Source organism: Cheilinus undulatus, linkage group 22, assembly GCF_018320785.1.
Source record: "Cheilinus undulatus linkage group 22, ASM1832078v1, whole genome shotgun sequence".
Lineage (NCBI taxonomy): Eukaryota > Metazoa > Chordata > Actinopteri > Labriformes > Labridae > Cheilinus > Cheilinus undulatus.
In genome coordinates, this window is record NC_054886.1 from 11,957,669 (window position 1) to 11,975,580 (window position 17,912).

The following is a 17,912-nucleotide window of genomic DNA, read 5'->3' on the forward strand; positions in this document are numbered from 1 at the left end:
AGTTATAAACCTGGCTCAGAGAGTCTGCACTCTGCTCCAGTGTAAAAAATGTATCAAGTTGAGCATAAGCCTTATGAAATATAAATGATATGCATCAGTTGTGTACAGTGTGTGTGCATGAGTAAAATGTTGGTGGTGCAAAAACAGAAAATCACCACACAGCCTTGGCTGGAGTGAAGACTCAGCAACCATATATATATATATATATATGTGAGTCCTACATCACATCTGGGTACCTTATAATTCCAACCACCTCTTTGCAATAAGGTGGCATCAACAATTTACAAAAAGGTAAGCCTGAAGGTAGTAGTAATAAAATATTACAGGGCTAAAGAGAGACTAAGATGTAGTTGCAAATCCATACAATATTGAAGATGACAGAATAGGTCCTATATTTAGTAGATATGGATCCCAACTCTTATAAAAATGATCTACAGAGGAGTGGAGCATATATGTAAAATATTAATTAGAATACATTCCATAATTAAGTTGTGCCAAAACTTCTTAGTGGGAAAGTGTCAGAAAAGTAGAGTACCCTTCCTTGCTGCAAAGGTTAGGAGAGAAAGTAGACTCCTATGGTTGGCTTTTATGATGTGAATATCTGGGGGACCAAGAAGTAGGCATGTAAGGTTTAAATAAAGTGGAATACCAAAAATAGATATTTCATACACAATATGCAACTCAACAATGAAAGTAATCACCACTTTCAGAATTACATTTACTGCAAAATGGATATGAAAATGCCTTTAAATTACCCTAAAGAGTCAAACCACCAAAGACCTTCAGACACAACTAGTCACCATTTGTTTAGGATATTCATCATTGCACTGTTTTTTCTTTTGCCTGGTGAGTGAAATGAGTTTAATTTCATATAGCGTATGAGTGTAATTTTACGAAAGCAAATGAAGAAGGCTTTACTGAAATGTCTTTATTTGCAAGATATGATAAAACATAAATACACTGCCTAAATCAAATGCACAGGATATACAAACATATCAATAACTACCACAAACATAAAATTTCACACAAAATAATGATCTTTTGCCTTAAGTGAGGTCTCATTTGTTCCCTATACCTCAACATATTAAGCGTGAATATACAATCAACACAAAAGTCCTCTGAAAAACACATTTCTGTGCAAAACAACTGTGGATCAGAAGCCCAGCTACATATCTACGAAATCTTGATTCAGTAATTATTCAATTAGCTATCTATGTGTAAGCTTATGCATTACATGCAGCAGTCGCTCCAATACAACAATCTCTCCTACTGTCAGTTTAGGCTCCATAATCATCCCTTACAAACCAGATCCTCATCTGGATCTTTTCCATGTCTTTCTTTAGGACCTGTGCAGCCATCTGCCTAACACAGGTCCTTAAAACTGATCGCTCAAAGTCAAGTTTTACAGTCTTGTTGCAACATTATACAAAAACAGGGCTATTTTACTAATAAGCGTATCTGTTTAGGTCACACAGGAACCATAGGTAAGTGTCTTTAAGTATGTAACATACATTGTGCATTAAAAAATGGCAAGATTAACAACTAGGAGGCCCCACAGTCTTTAGCACTAATTTTCACACACACCACAATACCCTTGATGGGCAACAGTAAGCTATGCCTTAGCTGTATTCTACCTGTTTTTAAAGAATCTGTTTATGGTTACCAAAAATAGATATCATAGAAAATTAATAAAGATAGACAAAGTATCTCCATGTATCAGAGGACACATTTTTATTTGTCCCTTTGCTGTATCTCAGGGATTAATGAGTGCAGTACTCACTTTTGTGTGGTTGTTAATGCATCCTTTCAAGTTTTCTTGTTAAAATATCTATTTTAGAGCAAGTAGAGCTGGTATCATTCTGTTTCTTTAAGTGAAGAAGAAAGGTAGATAAAGATAGTACTGTGCAGATCCTTTAGGCATGTTCAGGCCAAAATCAAGGCTGAAGTAAGGTGTAGATGTAGCAAGTCAGCCACCTGAGGGCACAATCAGGGGGGAGGAGGATTAACACAACCCGCCGTGCACTCCGGATGTCCTGGCATATCACCATGGCATGGGAAGATAATGTCTAGAAAAAAATACAGTGCACACCTTTAGGGCAGAGTACGGAATGGTTGTGGTGAACAAGTAAGACTTAGGGTGGTGGTTCCCAACCTTTTTTTCCTTTGAGCCCCCCCTATTTTGGAAAATTTTGGACTGATGTGCAAGAAAAACTGATGCACTGCAGTCAAAAATTAACTTCAATTTGAATTATATTTACTATTCAAATCCAAGCAAAATAGCCACAACCCCAAATGTTCTTACCAAAAGACCTCTGTATAAACAATTATTAAGTGTTTTATTGTGTTTTTAGTTAATATTCGCAAATCTTACTTTAACAGCCTCAAAGCAAACAGAGCCTTGCAGCCCCACCTGAATTCCACGGCCCCAGGTTGGGCACCAAGGGTACCAGCCTAGGGTACCAGGCGAGTAGTAGGGTTGCAACGAGCCCCTGGTCATGCTGTGGATGTCCCAAAGAGGGAAAATTGCCAGCTGTTTCTGGGCGTATTAGCTGGGGTGAAAAATCCTGGACAAAAGAGATGCAGTCAAGCTTGACCGTGGCTGCCAAATGGCGCATTTGTTGACATGCATGGAGCTTGACTTGACTTGACTCTGGCCACCCACCTCTACACCCTCCAGCCCTTCAGGCCCCATGATAAATCCTTGCTGCCCTACCTGCCTAAAATGTATGCACATGACTGTATTTTTTTTATTTACTGCAGGGAAAAAAAAAAAGAATCAGATCAAAAACTGAATCAACAAATGGACTGAACTTCTGTCTTGATTGAAAAAATAATAAATTCATTTTAGTAGCTGTAAAATATGCAAGAGCATTTTCAGTTGTGCAATCCAGCACAAGGTGAAAAGAATAGCAGAAAAGAGGAATAGTAGGCATATGGTCACTCATACTGTTCACTCAGAGATGCCAAAATAGAAGTCTGTCCTAAAGACATTTCCTTGAAGTTGCAGGGAAGTGAGTACTCCACCCTGACTGAAATTACAAGTTATGTTTTTCAATTGTTGAGTCAGTTATTTAGATCTTCAATTCTGAACAAATGAAAGTATAATGCCTAAAATGTTCAAACTCAAAAGCTTGCTTGCTGCAGGATTTTATCCCATGTATGTTTCACATTTCATCTTCATGGTCAGTAAACAAGGGCAGAAGCTCAGTGATTAGCAAAGTTACAAATTTTAGCAGCTGAAGGATTGAAAAATATTAACTTCTTAGGGCAGTGGTTCTCAACTGGTGGGTCGCGAATATCTGCCCGGGGAAAAAATGTGACAAAAACTTTATCTACAGAAGCTCTAAGTGGGCATACAGTAGTTTCATGCATGTATTTCTTAGGTTTTTCTATGATTAGAAGTAAAATTTAGTATTTTTTTCAAGATTTCTATCTATTTATCTCCCTTTTGTTGGGAAATAAAGCTGGTTTACCCAAGTTAACAGGGAAATTCTTCGAGAACTTTCCAAACTTCCATGCAATCTGGAGAAAATGGAGTAAAATAATATGTACATTTGCAAATCTTTCTGTAATAATGTGCTTCTCTAACATGTTTGTTTTGTCTGTTTTTCTATTTAGGGTCCAAACGTGAACATTTGTTTTGTAGCCAAGAATACTTATTAACCAACATTCATGAAATAAATGATTTTTGGGGGGGGGTTTGGGTCGTTCTTTCTCTTAAGGAGGAGGTGGTGGGTCCCAATGCCTGACCAGTTGAAAACCACTGCATTAGGGGGATAGCATCAGCGCAGAGGCATCCCTAAAAAGGCAAAGTTATCAGTCATATGAGCAACTATGCATTGGTTTGGCACTGAACATGTCCAGTTTTTCATACAGATGTAAGACAGAAAAGTGTATCAGCTTTCAGTGCCATAATTCCAAAGATGCTGATGTAGCAGCTAAGTTCAGTGTTTCCAAACAGGCTGTTGCTCCTTTAGGAAAGACAAAAACATCCATGGTCATCGGACTTGTCTCTGTATCATCTTGGCTGAGAACTAACAAGTTTGTTAATCCAGTCAAGATAAATATTTAAATATAATATATGTGAATTGAAAACCAATCCTGCCACAGTGGATTTGGTCATCCTTGCTATATGAAATGTAGTGCTGCTGAATATGTTCACTGTTGTATCATTAGTGATGAACGATAAGCATTTTTTTAACCGATAACCGATAATTTCCTACTCCTGATGGCCGATATTCGATAAGAACCGATCATTTTTTTCAACTGTTGTTTTAACAAAAGAAGTTAATTTTATGTATTTATGCACATCTGGGGGTAAGAAGGGGTTAAAGTTTAGTGAGCAAAGATATTTATAACTAATTCTAACTAGTATCACCTGTGTTTTTCAAAAAACAATTCTGACTTTGTAACTGTTATCATAGTTAACTTTTTTTAGTTAAACATTTGTGTACCAAGTACAACATACACAAACAACTGAAAGGTTTTCCCTTGAAATGAATTAAAGTATCTTGTCAAGTGGTCAAATCTGACATTTCAAATCAACTAAACAAGAATTCAGCTGACTTATGTCAAATCAGACATAAAATCAAATGATAGCAGGCTGTCATGCTTAACAAACAGAGATGCTTGGGGGTCTCTTTTTTTACTGTTTAAGTCAGAATTAAAGAGAGCTGATGTTTTACATAAAGATTAAAAATATTCACTGAAATAAGTCATATCAGAGACAGGTTCAAATGTTACACGGTAGTCTGTGGCTAAACTTCTGATCCTAACGTTGATCAGACTGAATGAAACCACATCAAACAGAGCAGGCAGGGATACGTCTATGAAAGCAGCGGTGGATCAGAAGACTGTCAGACTGATTTTGTTATTGTTAACCTTTCGCCTTTTGCTTGGTCCTAATGCCCACAGCTGAGGCTAGCAGTTACTGCCGCGTCGTTTTAACGCCGTTAGAATGAAGACTTTTAAATGACTTCTTGCCACTCTTTGGGACCTTTAAAGGTCAAATTCTACAAACTGTCGTGTTATCCTCCCCATAAATACTGAATAACTCCACTGTGTTGTTAAGCCTGATTTATGCTTCTGCATTGCGTTGACGGCACCGTCGTTGACCATTCGAAGTTCTGCGTTGAGGGAACGTTTCACTCTGCAATTCACCACCATGCCACTAGGGGGAGGGTGGCTGTGTGTGTGTGTGTGTGTGTGTGGTTTCAGAGGGGTCACATCTGAATCCTTGTTTATCTTCCGGTCACATGCTCCCAGTCCACCTCGGTCACAATGGCGACCAAGGTGGAGCAGGTATGTTTAGAGTTGTAGCTCATCAATATCGATGAACAAATTCTTTTGTTGCAAATGTTGAAGCGCAGGCAACAGGGAAGACGTTTGCGGAGGTGGTCTGTACGACCACTAAACGAGTCGAGGCTGAGAACAGGTGAATGACGTTTTGAGCGGACTAATCACAGCCCTTGCGGTCCGCAGCGCCGCGATGCATAGTTAGGATTTTTTGGAGGTGCACGTCAGACTACAGCGTAGGGGTCCACATCAATGCAGAGGGCTACACATAGCTACGCCGTCGACATGACGCAGAAGCATAAAGGCTTAAGCCTCTTAGCACTGAGGCTGCTTCCTCTTTTTCTCTGGTGCTTAATAGCGGGTCTCGTACTGCGGTGCCACCTACTGTTTTGCAATGTGTAGTCTCGTGAGAAAGCAAACAAACGCCTTTATTATTGGTGGATTTTATCGGTTAATATTTCATTATGGGGATCATAAAAATCTGTTAAATATATGCAATATCAGCTGATAATTTATCGGAACAGATAATTATCGTGCATCCCTAGTATCCATTCGTTTTTTTCCAGGAACTCAGAAAGAGAATCCATTGTAGGATCCCCTGAATGTTGAAGTGGGAGTGGGGCATCAGAGGGAGGACCTTCAAAGCTGTTGGAGGTAGTCTGGGAGGCATTTACAGGGGCTGGGTTAGTGAGCAGGGAAAGTAGCGGCATAGAAGTGGTTGTATTGTGTTGACTATAGCTCGCCTGTACGGGAAAAGATGGCTGAGGGGAAACCGAGTGGGACTGAAGAGCAGGATTTTGTGGCGTTGATAATGAAAGACAACACACTGGACTTGGGTTGACTGAATTTTCTTTGAAGCTTCCTGGATGAAGCTGTGGCACTGAAGAGGAATAAGGTGGCAATGCATTCAATGAAGGGGATGCAAAGGAGGCTTGAAAGGCACCCACCGTATGAGTAGAGGAACATGCCTTTTCTGATAATGGAGAACTTTCATGGATTGTGCTTGGCTGATCAGGTGTCCTGATGTAACTAGAGGGCACTGAGCTTGAAATGAGGCTGGTGCAGACTGGCATAGATTTTGTCATCCTTGGTGGAGTTAAGGATGGAGGATCTTTGCAAAACAAAGAGTGAGGAGAAGGGACAGTAGAGAAAGGCGCAGAGGAAGGGTTAGTAACAGAGCTGGAGGGAGTGAAAAGCTGAGCAGATGATTCTAATGATGTAGCCGGTGGAGCAGAAGTTGAAGAAGTGAGATGAGAGCTTTCTGCACAGTCAAGGCCAAGCCTGGCGGTCAAGGAGGTAGAGGATGAGGGGGCAGTAGCTTGAGTGGAGCTTGAGTGCTGAAGAGAGCTGGAGGGGGTTCGACAGTCACCAGAAGAGGAGACTGAGAGGTAGCTTGTCGAGGTGGCTGCAGAGGCTCTGAGGGTGCAGGAAGCCTCGTGACACTCCAGAACCGTGGTATAGTGGTGGAATTCTTTCTTTAATGAGGCAATCTCCTTCTGAAGCGCTGAATTTGATCGCTCCAGACTTTGCAGCTCCTGGAAAGAAGAGAGAAAGAACAGGGGTTCAGAGTTAGCATGGTTGAAAAAGAGAGAGGTAAACATAAGGGGGTCAGATATGCTCACATGAGTCAGGTTTATCTTTATTATCCCTAAGAGTGGCCATCTTCAGCCATAAAAACTGATTAAAGACATATATCATCACCAGGCCTCACTTGTGTTTAATGAAACACTATCCAAGCAGTTGATAATGACACTCCTTTTAGACTCTTCTCGGGGGCTGTAATAGAGGATGGATGATGAGTTAGATCCTCAAAGGAGAACTGAAATATTGCTCTTTCAGGACAGTACTGCAAGCTCAGCATGGACAGAGAGGGTAGGTGGTGGAGAGCATTAGAGGCGACACCCTGCTGATCAGAGCAGAGTTTGCATGTTTAATTTGAAAAATAAAGAATCTAACTTGAGCTTTAAACCCTCATAAACACTGTGCTCTAAGGACTTGTACATTTTTTTTTCCTGTGTGAGAAGCTTTTGGGTTTGTGTTCACTTTGGTGCTCCATGTAGACATAACAATATCTCTTACTTTTTCCCCAAGATGTTGTACTTTGTACAAAAAAAGTAGGGTTCTATCGCGAAAACATCTAACCTTGTGGTAAAAATTATCTAGAATGGTGAATCCTGGCAGTGGAGAATGTAAGATGATACTACTAATAATAAATGAAGCATGTTTCTATGGCTTTGTTTTTAATATCCTCCTCTGAAATCTAACTTTAACAAAGCAGAAATTTACAATAACCCAAAAAGCCTAGTTTACTGTCTCATCAACAATAGGTATAATCTGAAAACCCTTTTTCTAGCAACAATGACCTTGTGCTACCAGCCCAAATAGGAAATGTGTTTTCCTGTCAGTAGGGCTACACAAAGATACTATAAACAGTGACAGAGGTCACAGAGTCTCGGTCAAAGCACAAGTTCTTTGCACTTGTGTTTCACATGTGCTGATCCTGTAAACTAACTGCTGACTCTGCTGACCGAGTTGTCGTGTCGTGTATCGTGTGTTGTGGCCACAAAGCTTCAGAATCACCCTGAACACCAGTGAGCAGAACAGTAAGAGAGGAAAAAGAAAGTGAAAGTCTGGACTCTTTCCATTGAAGACACACCCACCAGTTCAACACCCCTTCATCCAACTGATTATAAGAGTGGGGTTTGAAAAGAACAGCACAGCAAATTACTCTCAAAAGAAACATGTTCAACTGTGAGATTCTCAAGGTTTGAATGTCATAACGAGAGTGATGCAACATATTTGATGGATGTGAAAATTGAGACATAGTCATGGCTTAGAGTTGTACATGAGTTTACCTGTTACTTTAGCTACAAGCAGGCGACACTTAAAATTTTAAACTGTGTGTTTACCTGTGTAAACATTTCAACTGTAATTGGCCAGATACCATGTCTATTATCAGGCACATCCATCTTCCAAAGCTCCAATCTGAATGCAGGTCTGACAACAGACGCTTGAGGAGAATGAGGGAGTAGGTACAAGTGGAGTGTAGTTAGACTGGAAGTCATTAGCAATGGCTTCCACCTGTGTGGCGTTTAGCGTGGATGTAACTATACTGTAGCTGCAGTTTTATGAGAACTGGACCATATTTCTTTATTAAATAAGCAAATAAGCTTTTCATGACAGAAAAGATGTGTTCGCACTTTTTTCTGACCTGCTTTGGCATGAGTTTGCAATAACTACAGGCGGGGTATAGTAGCACTGTAAGCCGGTATGTACAATGGCTACCACCAGTGTAGCGATTAGCTTGGATGTAGTTACAGTATTGCAGCAATTTTATAAGAACTGGGCTACATTTCTTTAGCTACACTAGAGCAAAGAGCAACACTGAACATTTCTCTTGAAGGACATGTTTTTGCACTTCTATCAGCATGAGTTTTATCCATCAACAAGTTCCATCATTCATAAACTTTGGTAGCGCCTGCCTGTCGAGCTCAGGATACTCCCAAGAGACTCAGGTAGAGTAGGTCGCCCTGCAATTAAAAGGTTATGAGTCTGTTCCCCAGATTCTGCCTTCACATGTGTCCTTGAGCAAGACTAAGCAAGCTAATACCAATGACCAATTCTCCATAGAAACTTCTGTAATCTGTATGTGAATGTGTAGGAACGACCTGCAGTGTAAAAGCGCTTTGAGTAGTCAGATGACTAGAAAAGCGTTACACAAGCTCAAGCCCATTTACCAGAGTTGTGCTTGCCTGCTACCTCATTTTGTCTTGTCTGACTGGCCTGTTGTGAATGTAACAGACACAACAGTCGTCCAATCACCTTTCGAGAAGTTTTTAAAAGTCCTGCCCTTCCCAAACACATTGTAAGGGAGATTTTTCTAAGGAAAGTGAAATATATCCTAAGCAGTGGATTCATGGAACTGTGTACCAGGCATGTCCGGTTACCTAATCTAACCTTTCGTGGAAATTTGAACTTCCTAAATTTCAGGATTACTAATTGTCTTGTGTAATTGTCAGAGAATGAGCGTGGTGAAAGAGCATCTCAGAGAGGTTTCCTAATTATGATGCTTTTAAACCAAAAATCAAAGAAATAAAAAGAATCGATGTCAATCTTACAGTACCTTGAGTTTTGACAGATTTGGCAAAAACTGGTATTTCCTTCAATGCCCTGTGGGCATGGAACAATCTTACAGAAGATCTTACTTTAGACCAGGGTTAGGGTTTGACCACTGATATCGCTCCACAAACGTATGAGACTTTAAGAGAATGTGGTGACAGGGACCTGTGCATAGTATCTGAAAATGCCCTTTGTGTTTAATCCTTGTTTTAAAATAGTGATATTGCCATTCTGTGTCTCTTAGATTGGTTTTATAATGATTCTGTATGGCCTAGCCTTGCATGAAATTGATCCTGAAGTTCTTGCTATATAAAAGGAAAATAAAAAAATAGTGAAAAGTAGAAATTAGGGCTGAAAATGGTAGATGTACTTGAACTTGTGCTGCATATTTCTATTACTCTGACCACACTTACCCATTTACACACTGATGGAGAATTCAATTTATATAGTGGCCATCAAAATTCCATTCATACACATCCAAACGTTAATAGGCCTGTCCACAGATACACTGACACGTGACTGCAGGAGATGGGGATTGAAGCCCCAACCAAAGTTGTCTTTAGTTTTAATAAGTTTCAGTTTGGCTTGCCAAATTTATTGAGTGATAATCAGGATAAAAAAGTATAAATAGGAGATAAAAAGTAAAAATTAAATAGAAAGGGAAAACAGTCAGAAATGAGGCCAGTTCATAAGATTAATTTCTTAAATATGAGCCAAAAATCACTAACACATGATAAAACTATAAAATTAAATTAAAAAGTAAGAACTGAAAGGTAAAATTCATGTAAGTGAGATTAAGATCATCATGTAGAAATAAGATAACTATTATGAGAGAAAGAGGGTTTTTTTCTTATTTTATTGAATTTTATAAGAATAAGCTAAAGACAGCTTTCATAAAGCCTGTAGGAAACTGTAATCACTGTTCTCACCTAACTCTGAACAAGAACCCTAATAATTAAGTATCCCTTAATGCCAAGCTATTTTTAGCTTTCCTGAGAAAAATTGTTCACAGAAAACTGCTGTGGATAAAACTCTATCTGTGTTTGGTTATATCTTGTTTAAAGGCTGAACTTCAATCATCCTATTGTGCCCTTTATAAGTCTTTATTGAGTGTGTTCAATTTGCCAGCACTCTTGGGAGATGTTTTAAAATTGAAAATGAAATTGAAATGTATTCACAGTTCACATAAAGAGTGTAAGACAGGACAGGTTAAGCTTTATAAAAAAAAACTCTCCATGGAAAACCACATGTGGAATTTGACTCTGGGGGAAAAAGGGCAAAGAGGTGTGGCTGTGTGTGGGAAAGGATGGGCTAAAGGGGAGGGCAGTGAGGGGGATAGCCTTTCTCCTAAAGCAGAGGACTTACAAGAAACGCTCAGAGCACGCAGTCAGATTACACAAGACACATGCAACACATCCAGCAGCCTGTGTGGGTGTGTGTTACAGTATGCTGTAGTAGAGACAAGACACAAGCAAAGGAGGGAATGAAGATAAGGAGACCGAACCTCGTGAAGTTCGTCGGCTCTCTCTGTTTGCTTTCTGCGACTCTTCCTTGCAGCGTCTCTGTTCTTCTCTTGCCTTCTTGCCCCTCTGTTTCCCACCAGTTGTCCTTCTCCTTCTCTCTCCTGTGCAAACCAAAAAGACAGTCAGCCACATTCACATGCAGGGCTTTAACACACCTCTATGTTTAGTGAGTGAACACCCTCACACCTCAACTTTTGATTTCACTGGAGAAATCATTTTCAGGTTTAACTTGATTACAATGGGATCTCTTGATGACTAATAATGTTCTTAGCATTTTAATTACTCACAGGGGTCATGAGATAGCTAAATCTATCACATGAAATTACATGTGCACTCCCAATTAAAGCAGGAAGTTGGTGTTGGGTGTTTAAGCGCGTGATATTGAAATCAGGAGAAGAGCCAGAGTAAAGTAAACACAAATCTGAGAAGCAAGTTTGGATTTAAAGTTGTCTTTTCAACTTCTCTGGTAAGACCTTTAAAGCTTTAAATATGTCTGCATCAAACATCTCTATCTTAAGCTTTTATTTATATAATATTGTCTGAATTAAACAATTTTCCTAACTGAACTCTACATTTGTATTATTCCACTTCTATCCGAAGTAACTTCCAGTGAAGGCATTCTAAAAGAAAAGGAGTGAACTGTCTTTAAATCATGAGTTCATCCCTTCAACTGTTGCTGGGGAGAAATATCAGTCACTTTTTCCCCTTAATTATAGCGCTCGCACAGATTTCCCTGGAAGTTTTGAATCACAGCAAGACTACTCCTTAACTCCTCACAGGGTGTGAATTACATAAAGAAACATGAATGGGAGTAAACTGTCCCAAAAAAACTGAGCTGACAGCAGGATACAGAATAGGGATCAAGTCAGACAGCACTGAAAAGATGCCATGTTTTATCCTGATAAAACAAGTGTAATCTGGGATAGTAAACTTTAAGCAAATTTTAACACCCTAGTTTAACACCCTGGTTCAATTCTAAGCAGTTGTTGCCTATTTGGCATTAAATCAATAAAGGAGGTGAGATTAAAAATATCACAGGTGCTGGGACACAAGATAAATGTTGGCTAAGGGGGTAGATCAACACCCACAGGTAACGCTGATTAGACTTTTTTAAAAGTAATGCAAGTAGGTTGTGTTGATTTGAATGATATTTTACGACAATAATAGCTAACCAACTTTTGTAATAAAGAACTTCTGTGTAAAACCGTTTGTCAAAATTACATAAATATTGATGAATGAATCATATGAGGTCTCGCTGTCAACTTAGTTGGTTTTTCTACACAAATTTACAGAAAAGTATATCTCAATAGTATTGTTTAACCACTTAACCTTTCACCCTGCTTTTTAAACAACTGCTGTATCAAAACATTTGAAATCTATGATTGATTCATGTTATGCTCTATTATTATTACTGATTGAAAAAGTTTTCTCACCGATCCAGCGTTGCTGCTGTGATTCTCCTCAGCAGACATGGACTCGGGACTGCTGGTCATGTACCCGGCATCCATGAATAACGGGGACATTTCGTCCTAAGCAGCAGACTTGGTTCGCTGGCGGATCTTCACACAGCATGGATCATACATGCACCGTGCCTTTAGATACAATCGATGCCATTCAAATCCAGAAGTTGTCGCACTGTCAGCACATCTCTCTGTAACTTAGAGTAAACTGTAAGTGGCTTGAGTGGGAAAGCAAAAAAATGCAGATCGCCTGCAGGGTAATGCAAACGAAAGTACAGTTGTTGCTTGGTAACTTGTTGAGTCTGTAAATGTGTAACGCGGAATGAGGCGCTCAACAGGTGGGTCTGATAGCTTTTGAATGGGGGGGGTTGACACCAGGATGTCGATGATGCAACATGATGCTGGGGCTACTTTCAGTTTCTCTTTCTTTTAAAATGACCCATTGCTAAGCAAGAGCGGCGAAAGCTGTGCTGCATTCATTGGAGTAGGTAACAACGGGTTTCCTACTCTGTGCAACCTCAAGTAGAAATGTTTGAATATGAAACAGGTTATCTTTTACTCACCGATATCATTTTGGAGCCTTCTTGAGCCAACAAAACGAGAAAACTGCGCACAAAACACCCGGACTACGTTGCTGGCGTTTCTTCGGTTTAGCTGTTTTGAAAGAGAATTTCGACTCAATGTGATTTTTCGTTGTTTACAGTCGGTAATTTTCTGCTTTTGATAATCCAACGTAAAGGCACGTTAAACACTTCTTGTTGTATTCTAGAGCAATTTTGTCTTCTTCGGTGAATGGTCAACCCCAGTCTGTATCGCAACCTTGTGTTTTCGATAGCACGTGAACGCAACACAACAAATGAATGGGAAAGTATGTATGGGGGCAGGAAATCTTTGGGACCCGACAACCATAGAAAGAAGTTCCTCTTCGCGTGAAGGGAATTTCTCAAGGGTGTCAGGAAATTTACGACCAAGCCCCCCTGACAGCTTTTACTGGTTTTCAGCAAGAAATTATGAAATATCTGGTGAAGTTTCTTGGACGAGCATCTCTCCTTTTATAGAAAGTAAAATCATACCAATGACTAAACTAATTAACCAAATTAATGGTTTAGGCTATGGACTGCACTCTAAAAGAAGATTTTTCCCTTAGTTTTATAAGGACAAATCTACTTGATTTTACCCACTTTCTCATGTTTTGAACCTTTCTTCATAACAGATAAATAAAATAAATGTGGGTGAATTCAAATGAAACACAGAACAAGTTGGATTTCATACAGGCTTCAGTAGGTGACAGCAATTCTTTTGTGGTCAGCAGGTATAATCAAGGAAGAAGAGCACCAGTACTGGTGCCAAGGTGGTTTACATAGCAGTACGAAATATTATTGGTTCAATTCCTGATCAGTCCTGAACAGCTCTTAGTGGGTGCCTTTGGGCAAGGGGACGTCCTTACTGCCAACCTGTCGACGTCTCAAGTGTATGTGAAGACAAAATTATCTGCTAACTGAATTCGATGGACAGTTGTCATCTCATTTAAATACGTAAAATTAACAGTAAACCCACATGATAATCTTTAAACGTTTTACTAAACATTTCAGCTTTTTTTTCCACACTGAATATGCTGAGAAAAAAAGTGCTTGTAATATTCGTGGCACAGAGGGAATGATAGTCTAAACGTCTTTAAGGTCAAGTTTACAAGGCCATTAGATTAACATATTAAACTGAATTCTGAAGGTTTTCGAAACATATATACAGTATATGCTTGTTAAATGTAATTAATCCAGTTTGTTTTTCCCTGAATGTTTCTCCACCATGCATATTAAATGCCTAAGTAGTGCCCGTTTTTATTTCTAGTTCCGGTTATTTCGAAACTTTCTAGGAATGATGCAAAAAAAGTACCCAAGTCAATGAAGTCCATTGTTATTTTTCTTAATTGGCACATGAGGGCGCCAAAGCTACATAGAGGAGCAGAGCATCCACACTACGACCACACCTTAACATGCTGACTGACCAATTAGAGGGCTCAAATCTTTCCCTCAACCAATCAACGTGTCCTTCATGAAACGGTCCAATTGCTAACAAGGATGGGCGGGATTATGTATAGCTTCTTCCTGGTTCATAATGCCGCTTCTGGATGATAAAACGACCTCGTACTAAAGTATTACTCTACAATAAGCCTACTTTGTCAAACTAAAGTTACTCAGGACTCCATCACCATGGGCTTGCTGACGATTTTGAAGAAGATGAAGCAGAAGGAGCGGGAAATGCGACTGCTAATGCTGTATCCTTGCTGTTATAGTGTATTAACTAGCTTAGCTGGAGAGGTAGCATGAGTAAAATAAGAGCTGTAAACAATAAGTGATAGGATGTCTAATGTTAGGTATCGGTTGTTTGGTTGTGAAGTTGTTTTGCGCATTTGGTGCATTATCATGCTTTGCTGACTATTTAACGCTATACCTAGTTAACTAAATGACTGTAACTGTCCTAAAGAAAACAGGCTATTTTATGGGTTGTTAATCTTTAACTCTGGTCTGTAGAGGTCTGGATAACGCGGGGAAGACGACCATCCTGAAAAAGTTCAATGGAGAGGATGTTAGCACCATTTCACCAACACTGGGCTTCAATATTAAAACCTTGGAGCACAGAGGGTAACACACTCCTGTCAGTTTTGACCACAAGTGCCGATAAGAATTTGCAATTTACTTCACACACATTTTGTATTCACGTCCAAGCTTTTTATGACTAGGTAGAGCCTCTGACACAGTAGCAGTGAATGAAATGTATCCCTTACTGCAGTGGCATACTGGGACACTGACTGACCAAAGTAATCTTAAATGTTATCACTATTACCGGCGCTTTTTTTACTCACTAGTTAAAACGGATGCTTTAACACCTCTCATTTTGTTTCCCTGTCTTTCTTCAAGGTTCAAATTGAACATTTGGGATGTAGGAGGTCAGAAGTCACTGCGCTCCTACTGGAGGAACTACTTTGAGAGTACAGATGGTCTGGTGTGGGTTGTGGACAGCGCTGACCGACTGAGACTGGAGGACTGCAGACATGAGCTGAGTTCACTGCTGCAGGAGGAGGTACAGTACAATCAGAGCTATGGACAAGCACATAATATGATCAGTGTTTGATTTCGGCCTGTTGTCAGATTGCTCCATTTTCTCTCTTTTAAGCAATAGTCATAATAAATCTGAAATTAGCATTGTTTTCTTCTCTTTAAACAGATCTGACAAAGCTCAAAGTTAAAGCTTTTGCACATCTGCATCATCATTTTATCATATCAGCAAACTTAAGACTTATTTATTACAAGTTAATAATGACATTTCAGGCTCATCCTGCTTGAGCAAACCACAGTGAGGCAGAAAAAAACAATGGTCTACTGTTAAACTGCTTCTCCAGGGATGTTATGGACCAGGAAATTATTTCACTGCCACGTAGAACAAGAAGTATTGACTGGAGGTCTTTTACACTTCAATAAATTTGCATCTCCTAACATGGGGCAATATGCTGTTTGAGTGGTACTCAACCTTGCCCTTCCCAAGAGCCAAATAGACAGAAAAAAATGTGCAACTAACATAGAGTACAGATCAAATGTCTTCAAACCAAACAATATTTCTTTAAATACCTGAATGATTATTTTTATGATACATTAATAGATTACTGTGTGGTAAAATGGCATGCATTAAATACAAATGTATAGGTGGCAGAAGAAGAAATAATTCCCAATAAGGAGCGTACATTTAAAAAATATATATAAGTTTAACATGAAACCAATATCAATCAGTAAACTAAGAAGAGAGAGGAACCTCCAGCAGACATTAATCTCTCTTGCACTGTTCCTCTCACATGTGATGGTGATAATATAGACAAAAATAAACACTGGCAATTCTATTAGAGCAGCACGACTGAGTGTAGACTATGTGTGGGAGACAGATTGATTGAAGTGATGTGCAGTTGATAATTTCTAAAGACAGAAAGCACTATACATGCTCAACTCCATCGATTTACCACGTGCCAATATGATAAGACAACAATAATGCTGATTTACAGCAGTGGAGCAGTCTTCATCGTCTTTAATGTTTGAAGCTTCAGTGTAAAATATGTATTTACTGTCTAACTTTAATATCAACTTTAGTAATTAAATGCGTTTGGTACTCCATGCAGATGTTAGCCGGTGCAACTCTTCTGGTGTTTGCCAACAAACAGGATTTACCAGGAGCATTGTCAAAAGAGGCAATAAGAGAGGTACGTATAAAATCCACATTACAGTGACATTTTACCTGCATTGAGAGATCATTTTAAGATCAGTGATTTGCTTTTAAAAATTGTTCATAACTCTATAACTTATCCGTGTTCCCTGCAGGCGTTGGCCCTAGATCAGATCAAAACTCATCACTGGTGCATCATTGGTTGCAGTGCAGTAACAGGAGAGAATTTGTTAGCTGGAGTGGACTGGCTATTAGAGGATATCGCTGCAAGGATCTTTACCACTGACTGAGAGTATGATTTTTTTTTTTTTTTTTTAAACCTCCATATGGGAAACACAGACAAGTTAACAGCATCATTGGATTCTGAAGATTAAGCCTTTTTTTTTTTGTTGGATGACCAGCTCCGATATTGGTGCTGCCTGTCTGTGACTGCAGATTCCACCTGGATTTTTATGTGCTAAAATGTCTCAATAGGGCATAAAGCAGGAAAAGCCTTTAAATGTGAAAACTTTGCTCAGTTGAGTAAATGAACACATTAAAACAGTAGGTTGCTTTCACGTAGTATACACATACACATAGTAATGATCTAACTTGATTGCAGTTTTTGTTTACTTTAAAAACTTTTGTTGCAGCAGACCATTGGTTGATTTGTGCCTCTTTTCTTAAAGCATGTCTGTAATAAATGTAAATATATTCTGAATTGAGGTTTCCTTATTTCAGTTAACAGGTCATGCAAACACTTTCTGAAACATGTTCTAGCTGCACAGTTGTGACAGGACATGCATCAGCTGTCTCACTTGACCCAAACAAACCAAAATCACAGTAAACTTCGATGTTATAAGTTTGAGGCAATTTTGTCAATGTTTAATTTTATACTTTAATTTTTAAGAAATTCATGCATTACTGCTTAAAGACATTGCCAATTGCAGCATCCCTGAAGACTGAATCACTTTAAAAAAAAAAAAAAAAAGATAGGAAAATAAGTTGGCTGAAAAAAAGGCAATTTGCCTTATTGTAAATTCAATCATCACTTTAACAAATTTAAGTACAAAAGTTCCCTGTTTTTATCACTGTAAAGTCAGCAATTTCATTCTCCAGAATGAATTGTGCTGTGCAACTAAGCCAAAGGAAATTTAATTTATCTATCACAATTTAAATTCATCTGTGTGCACTAAGCTGTACACCACCTCAACATTAGGGACGACTTAAATATTGGCATTTTAGTCATAATTTCACAGGCATATTCCCTCATTTAAATTACTTCAGCTCAGGGTTGCTCACCAAAACCTGAAAATCATGTCAGTTA

The 17,912-nt window shown here is 39.1% G+C and overlaps 2 protein-coding genes across 3 annotated transcripts; one reads left to right on the plus strand and one right to left on the minus strand.

Moving 5' to 3' along the window:
- Positions 1-1,012: 1,012 nt before the first annotated feature.
- On the minus strand, positions 1,013-12,702 carry batf2 (basic leucine zipper ATF-like transcription factor 2). Of its 2 annotated transcripts, XM_041778898.1 has the most exons (4): positions 12,371-12,702; positions 10,919-11,038; positions 6,243-6,830; positions 1,013-2,066 (listed from the first exon to the last, which is right to left on the minus strand). In XM_041778898.1, the coding sequence occupies exons 1-4, from the start codon at positions 12,458-12,460 to the stop codon at positions 1,935-1,937; spliced, it is 930 nt and encodes a 309-aa protein (XP_041634832.1). In that variant the 5' UTR covers positions 12,461-12,702; the 3' UTR covers positions 1,013-1,934. The 2 variants fall into 2 exon arrangements, with proteins under 2 accessions (XP_041634832.1, XP_041634831.1); XM_041778897.1 differs by having other exon boundaries at positions 1,946-6,830.
- Positions 12,703-14,511: 1,809 nt separating this feature from the next.
- On the plus strand, positions 14,512-17,268 carry arl2 (ADP-ribosylation factor-like 2). The gene is made up of 5 exons (XM_041780182.1): positions 14,512-14,672; positions 14,929-15,039; positions 15,316-15,478; positions 16,563-16,643; positions 16,762-17,268. Exons 1-5 carry the CDS (start codon positions 14,608-14,610, stop codon positions 16,894-16,896), a joined length of 555 nt encoding a protein of 184 aa, XP_041636116.1. The 5' UTR covers positions 14,512-14,607; the 3' UTR covers positions 16,897-17,268.
- The last annotated feature ends 644 nt before the right edge of the window (positions 17,269-17,912 follow it).

Coding starts and splice junctions, on each gene's coding strand:
- batf2 (XM_041778897.1), bottom strand. CDS start 12,460: ATGTCCCCGTTATTCATGGATGCCGGGTACATGACCAGCAGTCCCGAG. Junction 11,039..12,370: donor ACAGCAGCAACGCTGGATCG/GTGAGAAAACTT, acceptor TGGTTTGCACAG/GAGAGAGAAGGAGAAGGACA. Junction 6,831..10,918: donor GAGCCGACGAACTTCACGAG/GTTCGGTCTCCT, acceptor TCTTCTTTCCAG/GAGCTGCAAAGTCTGGAGCG.
- arl2 (XM_041780182.1), top strand. CDS start 14,608: ATGGGCTTGCTGACGATTTTGAAGAAGATGAAGCAGAAGGAGCGGGAA. Junction 15,040..15,315: donor AAAACCTTGGAGCACAGAGG/GTAACACACTCC, acceptor TCTTTCTTCAAG/GTTCAAATTGAACATTTGGG. Junction 16,644..16,761: donor CAAAAGAGGCAATAAGAGAG/GTACGTATAAAA, acceptor TGTTCCCTGCAG/GCGTTGGCCCTAGATCAGAT.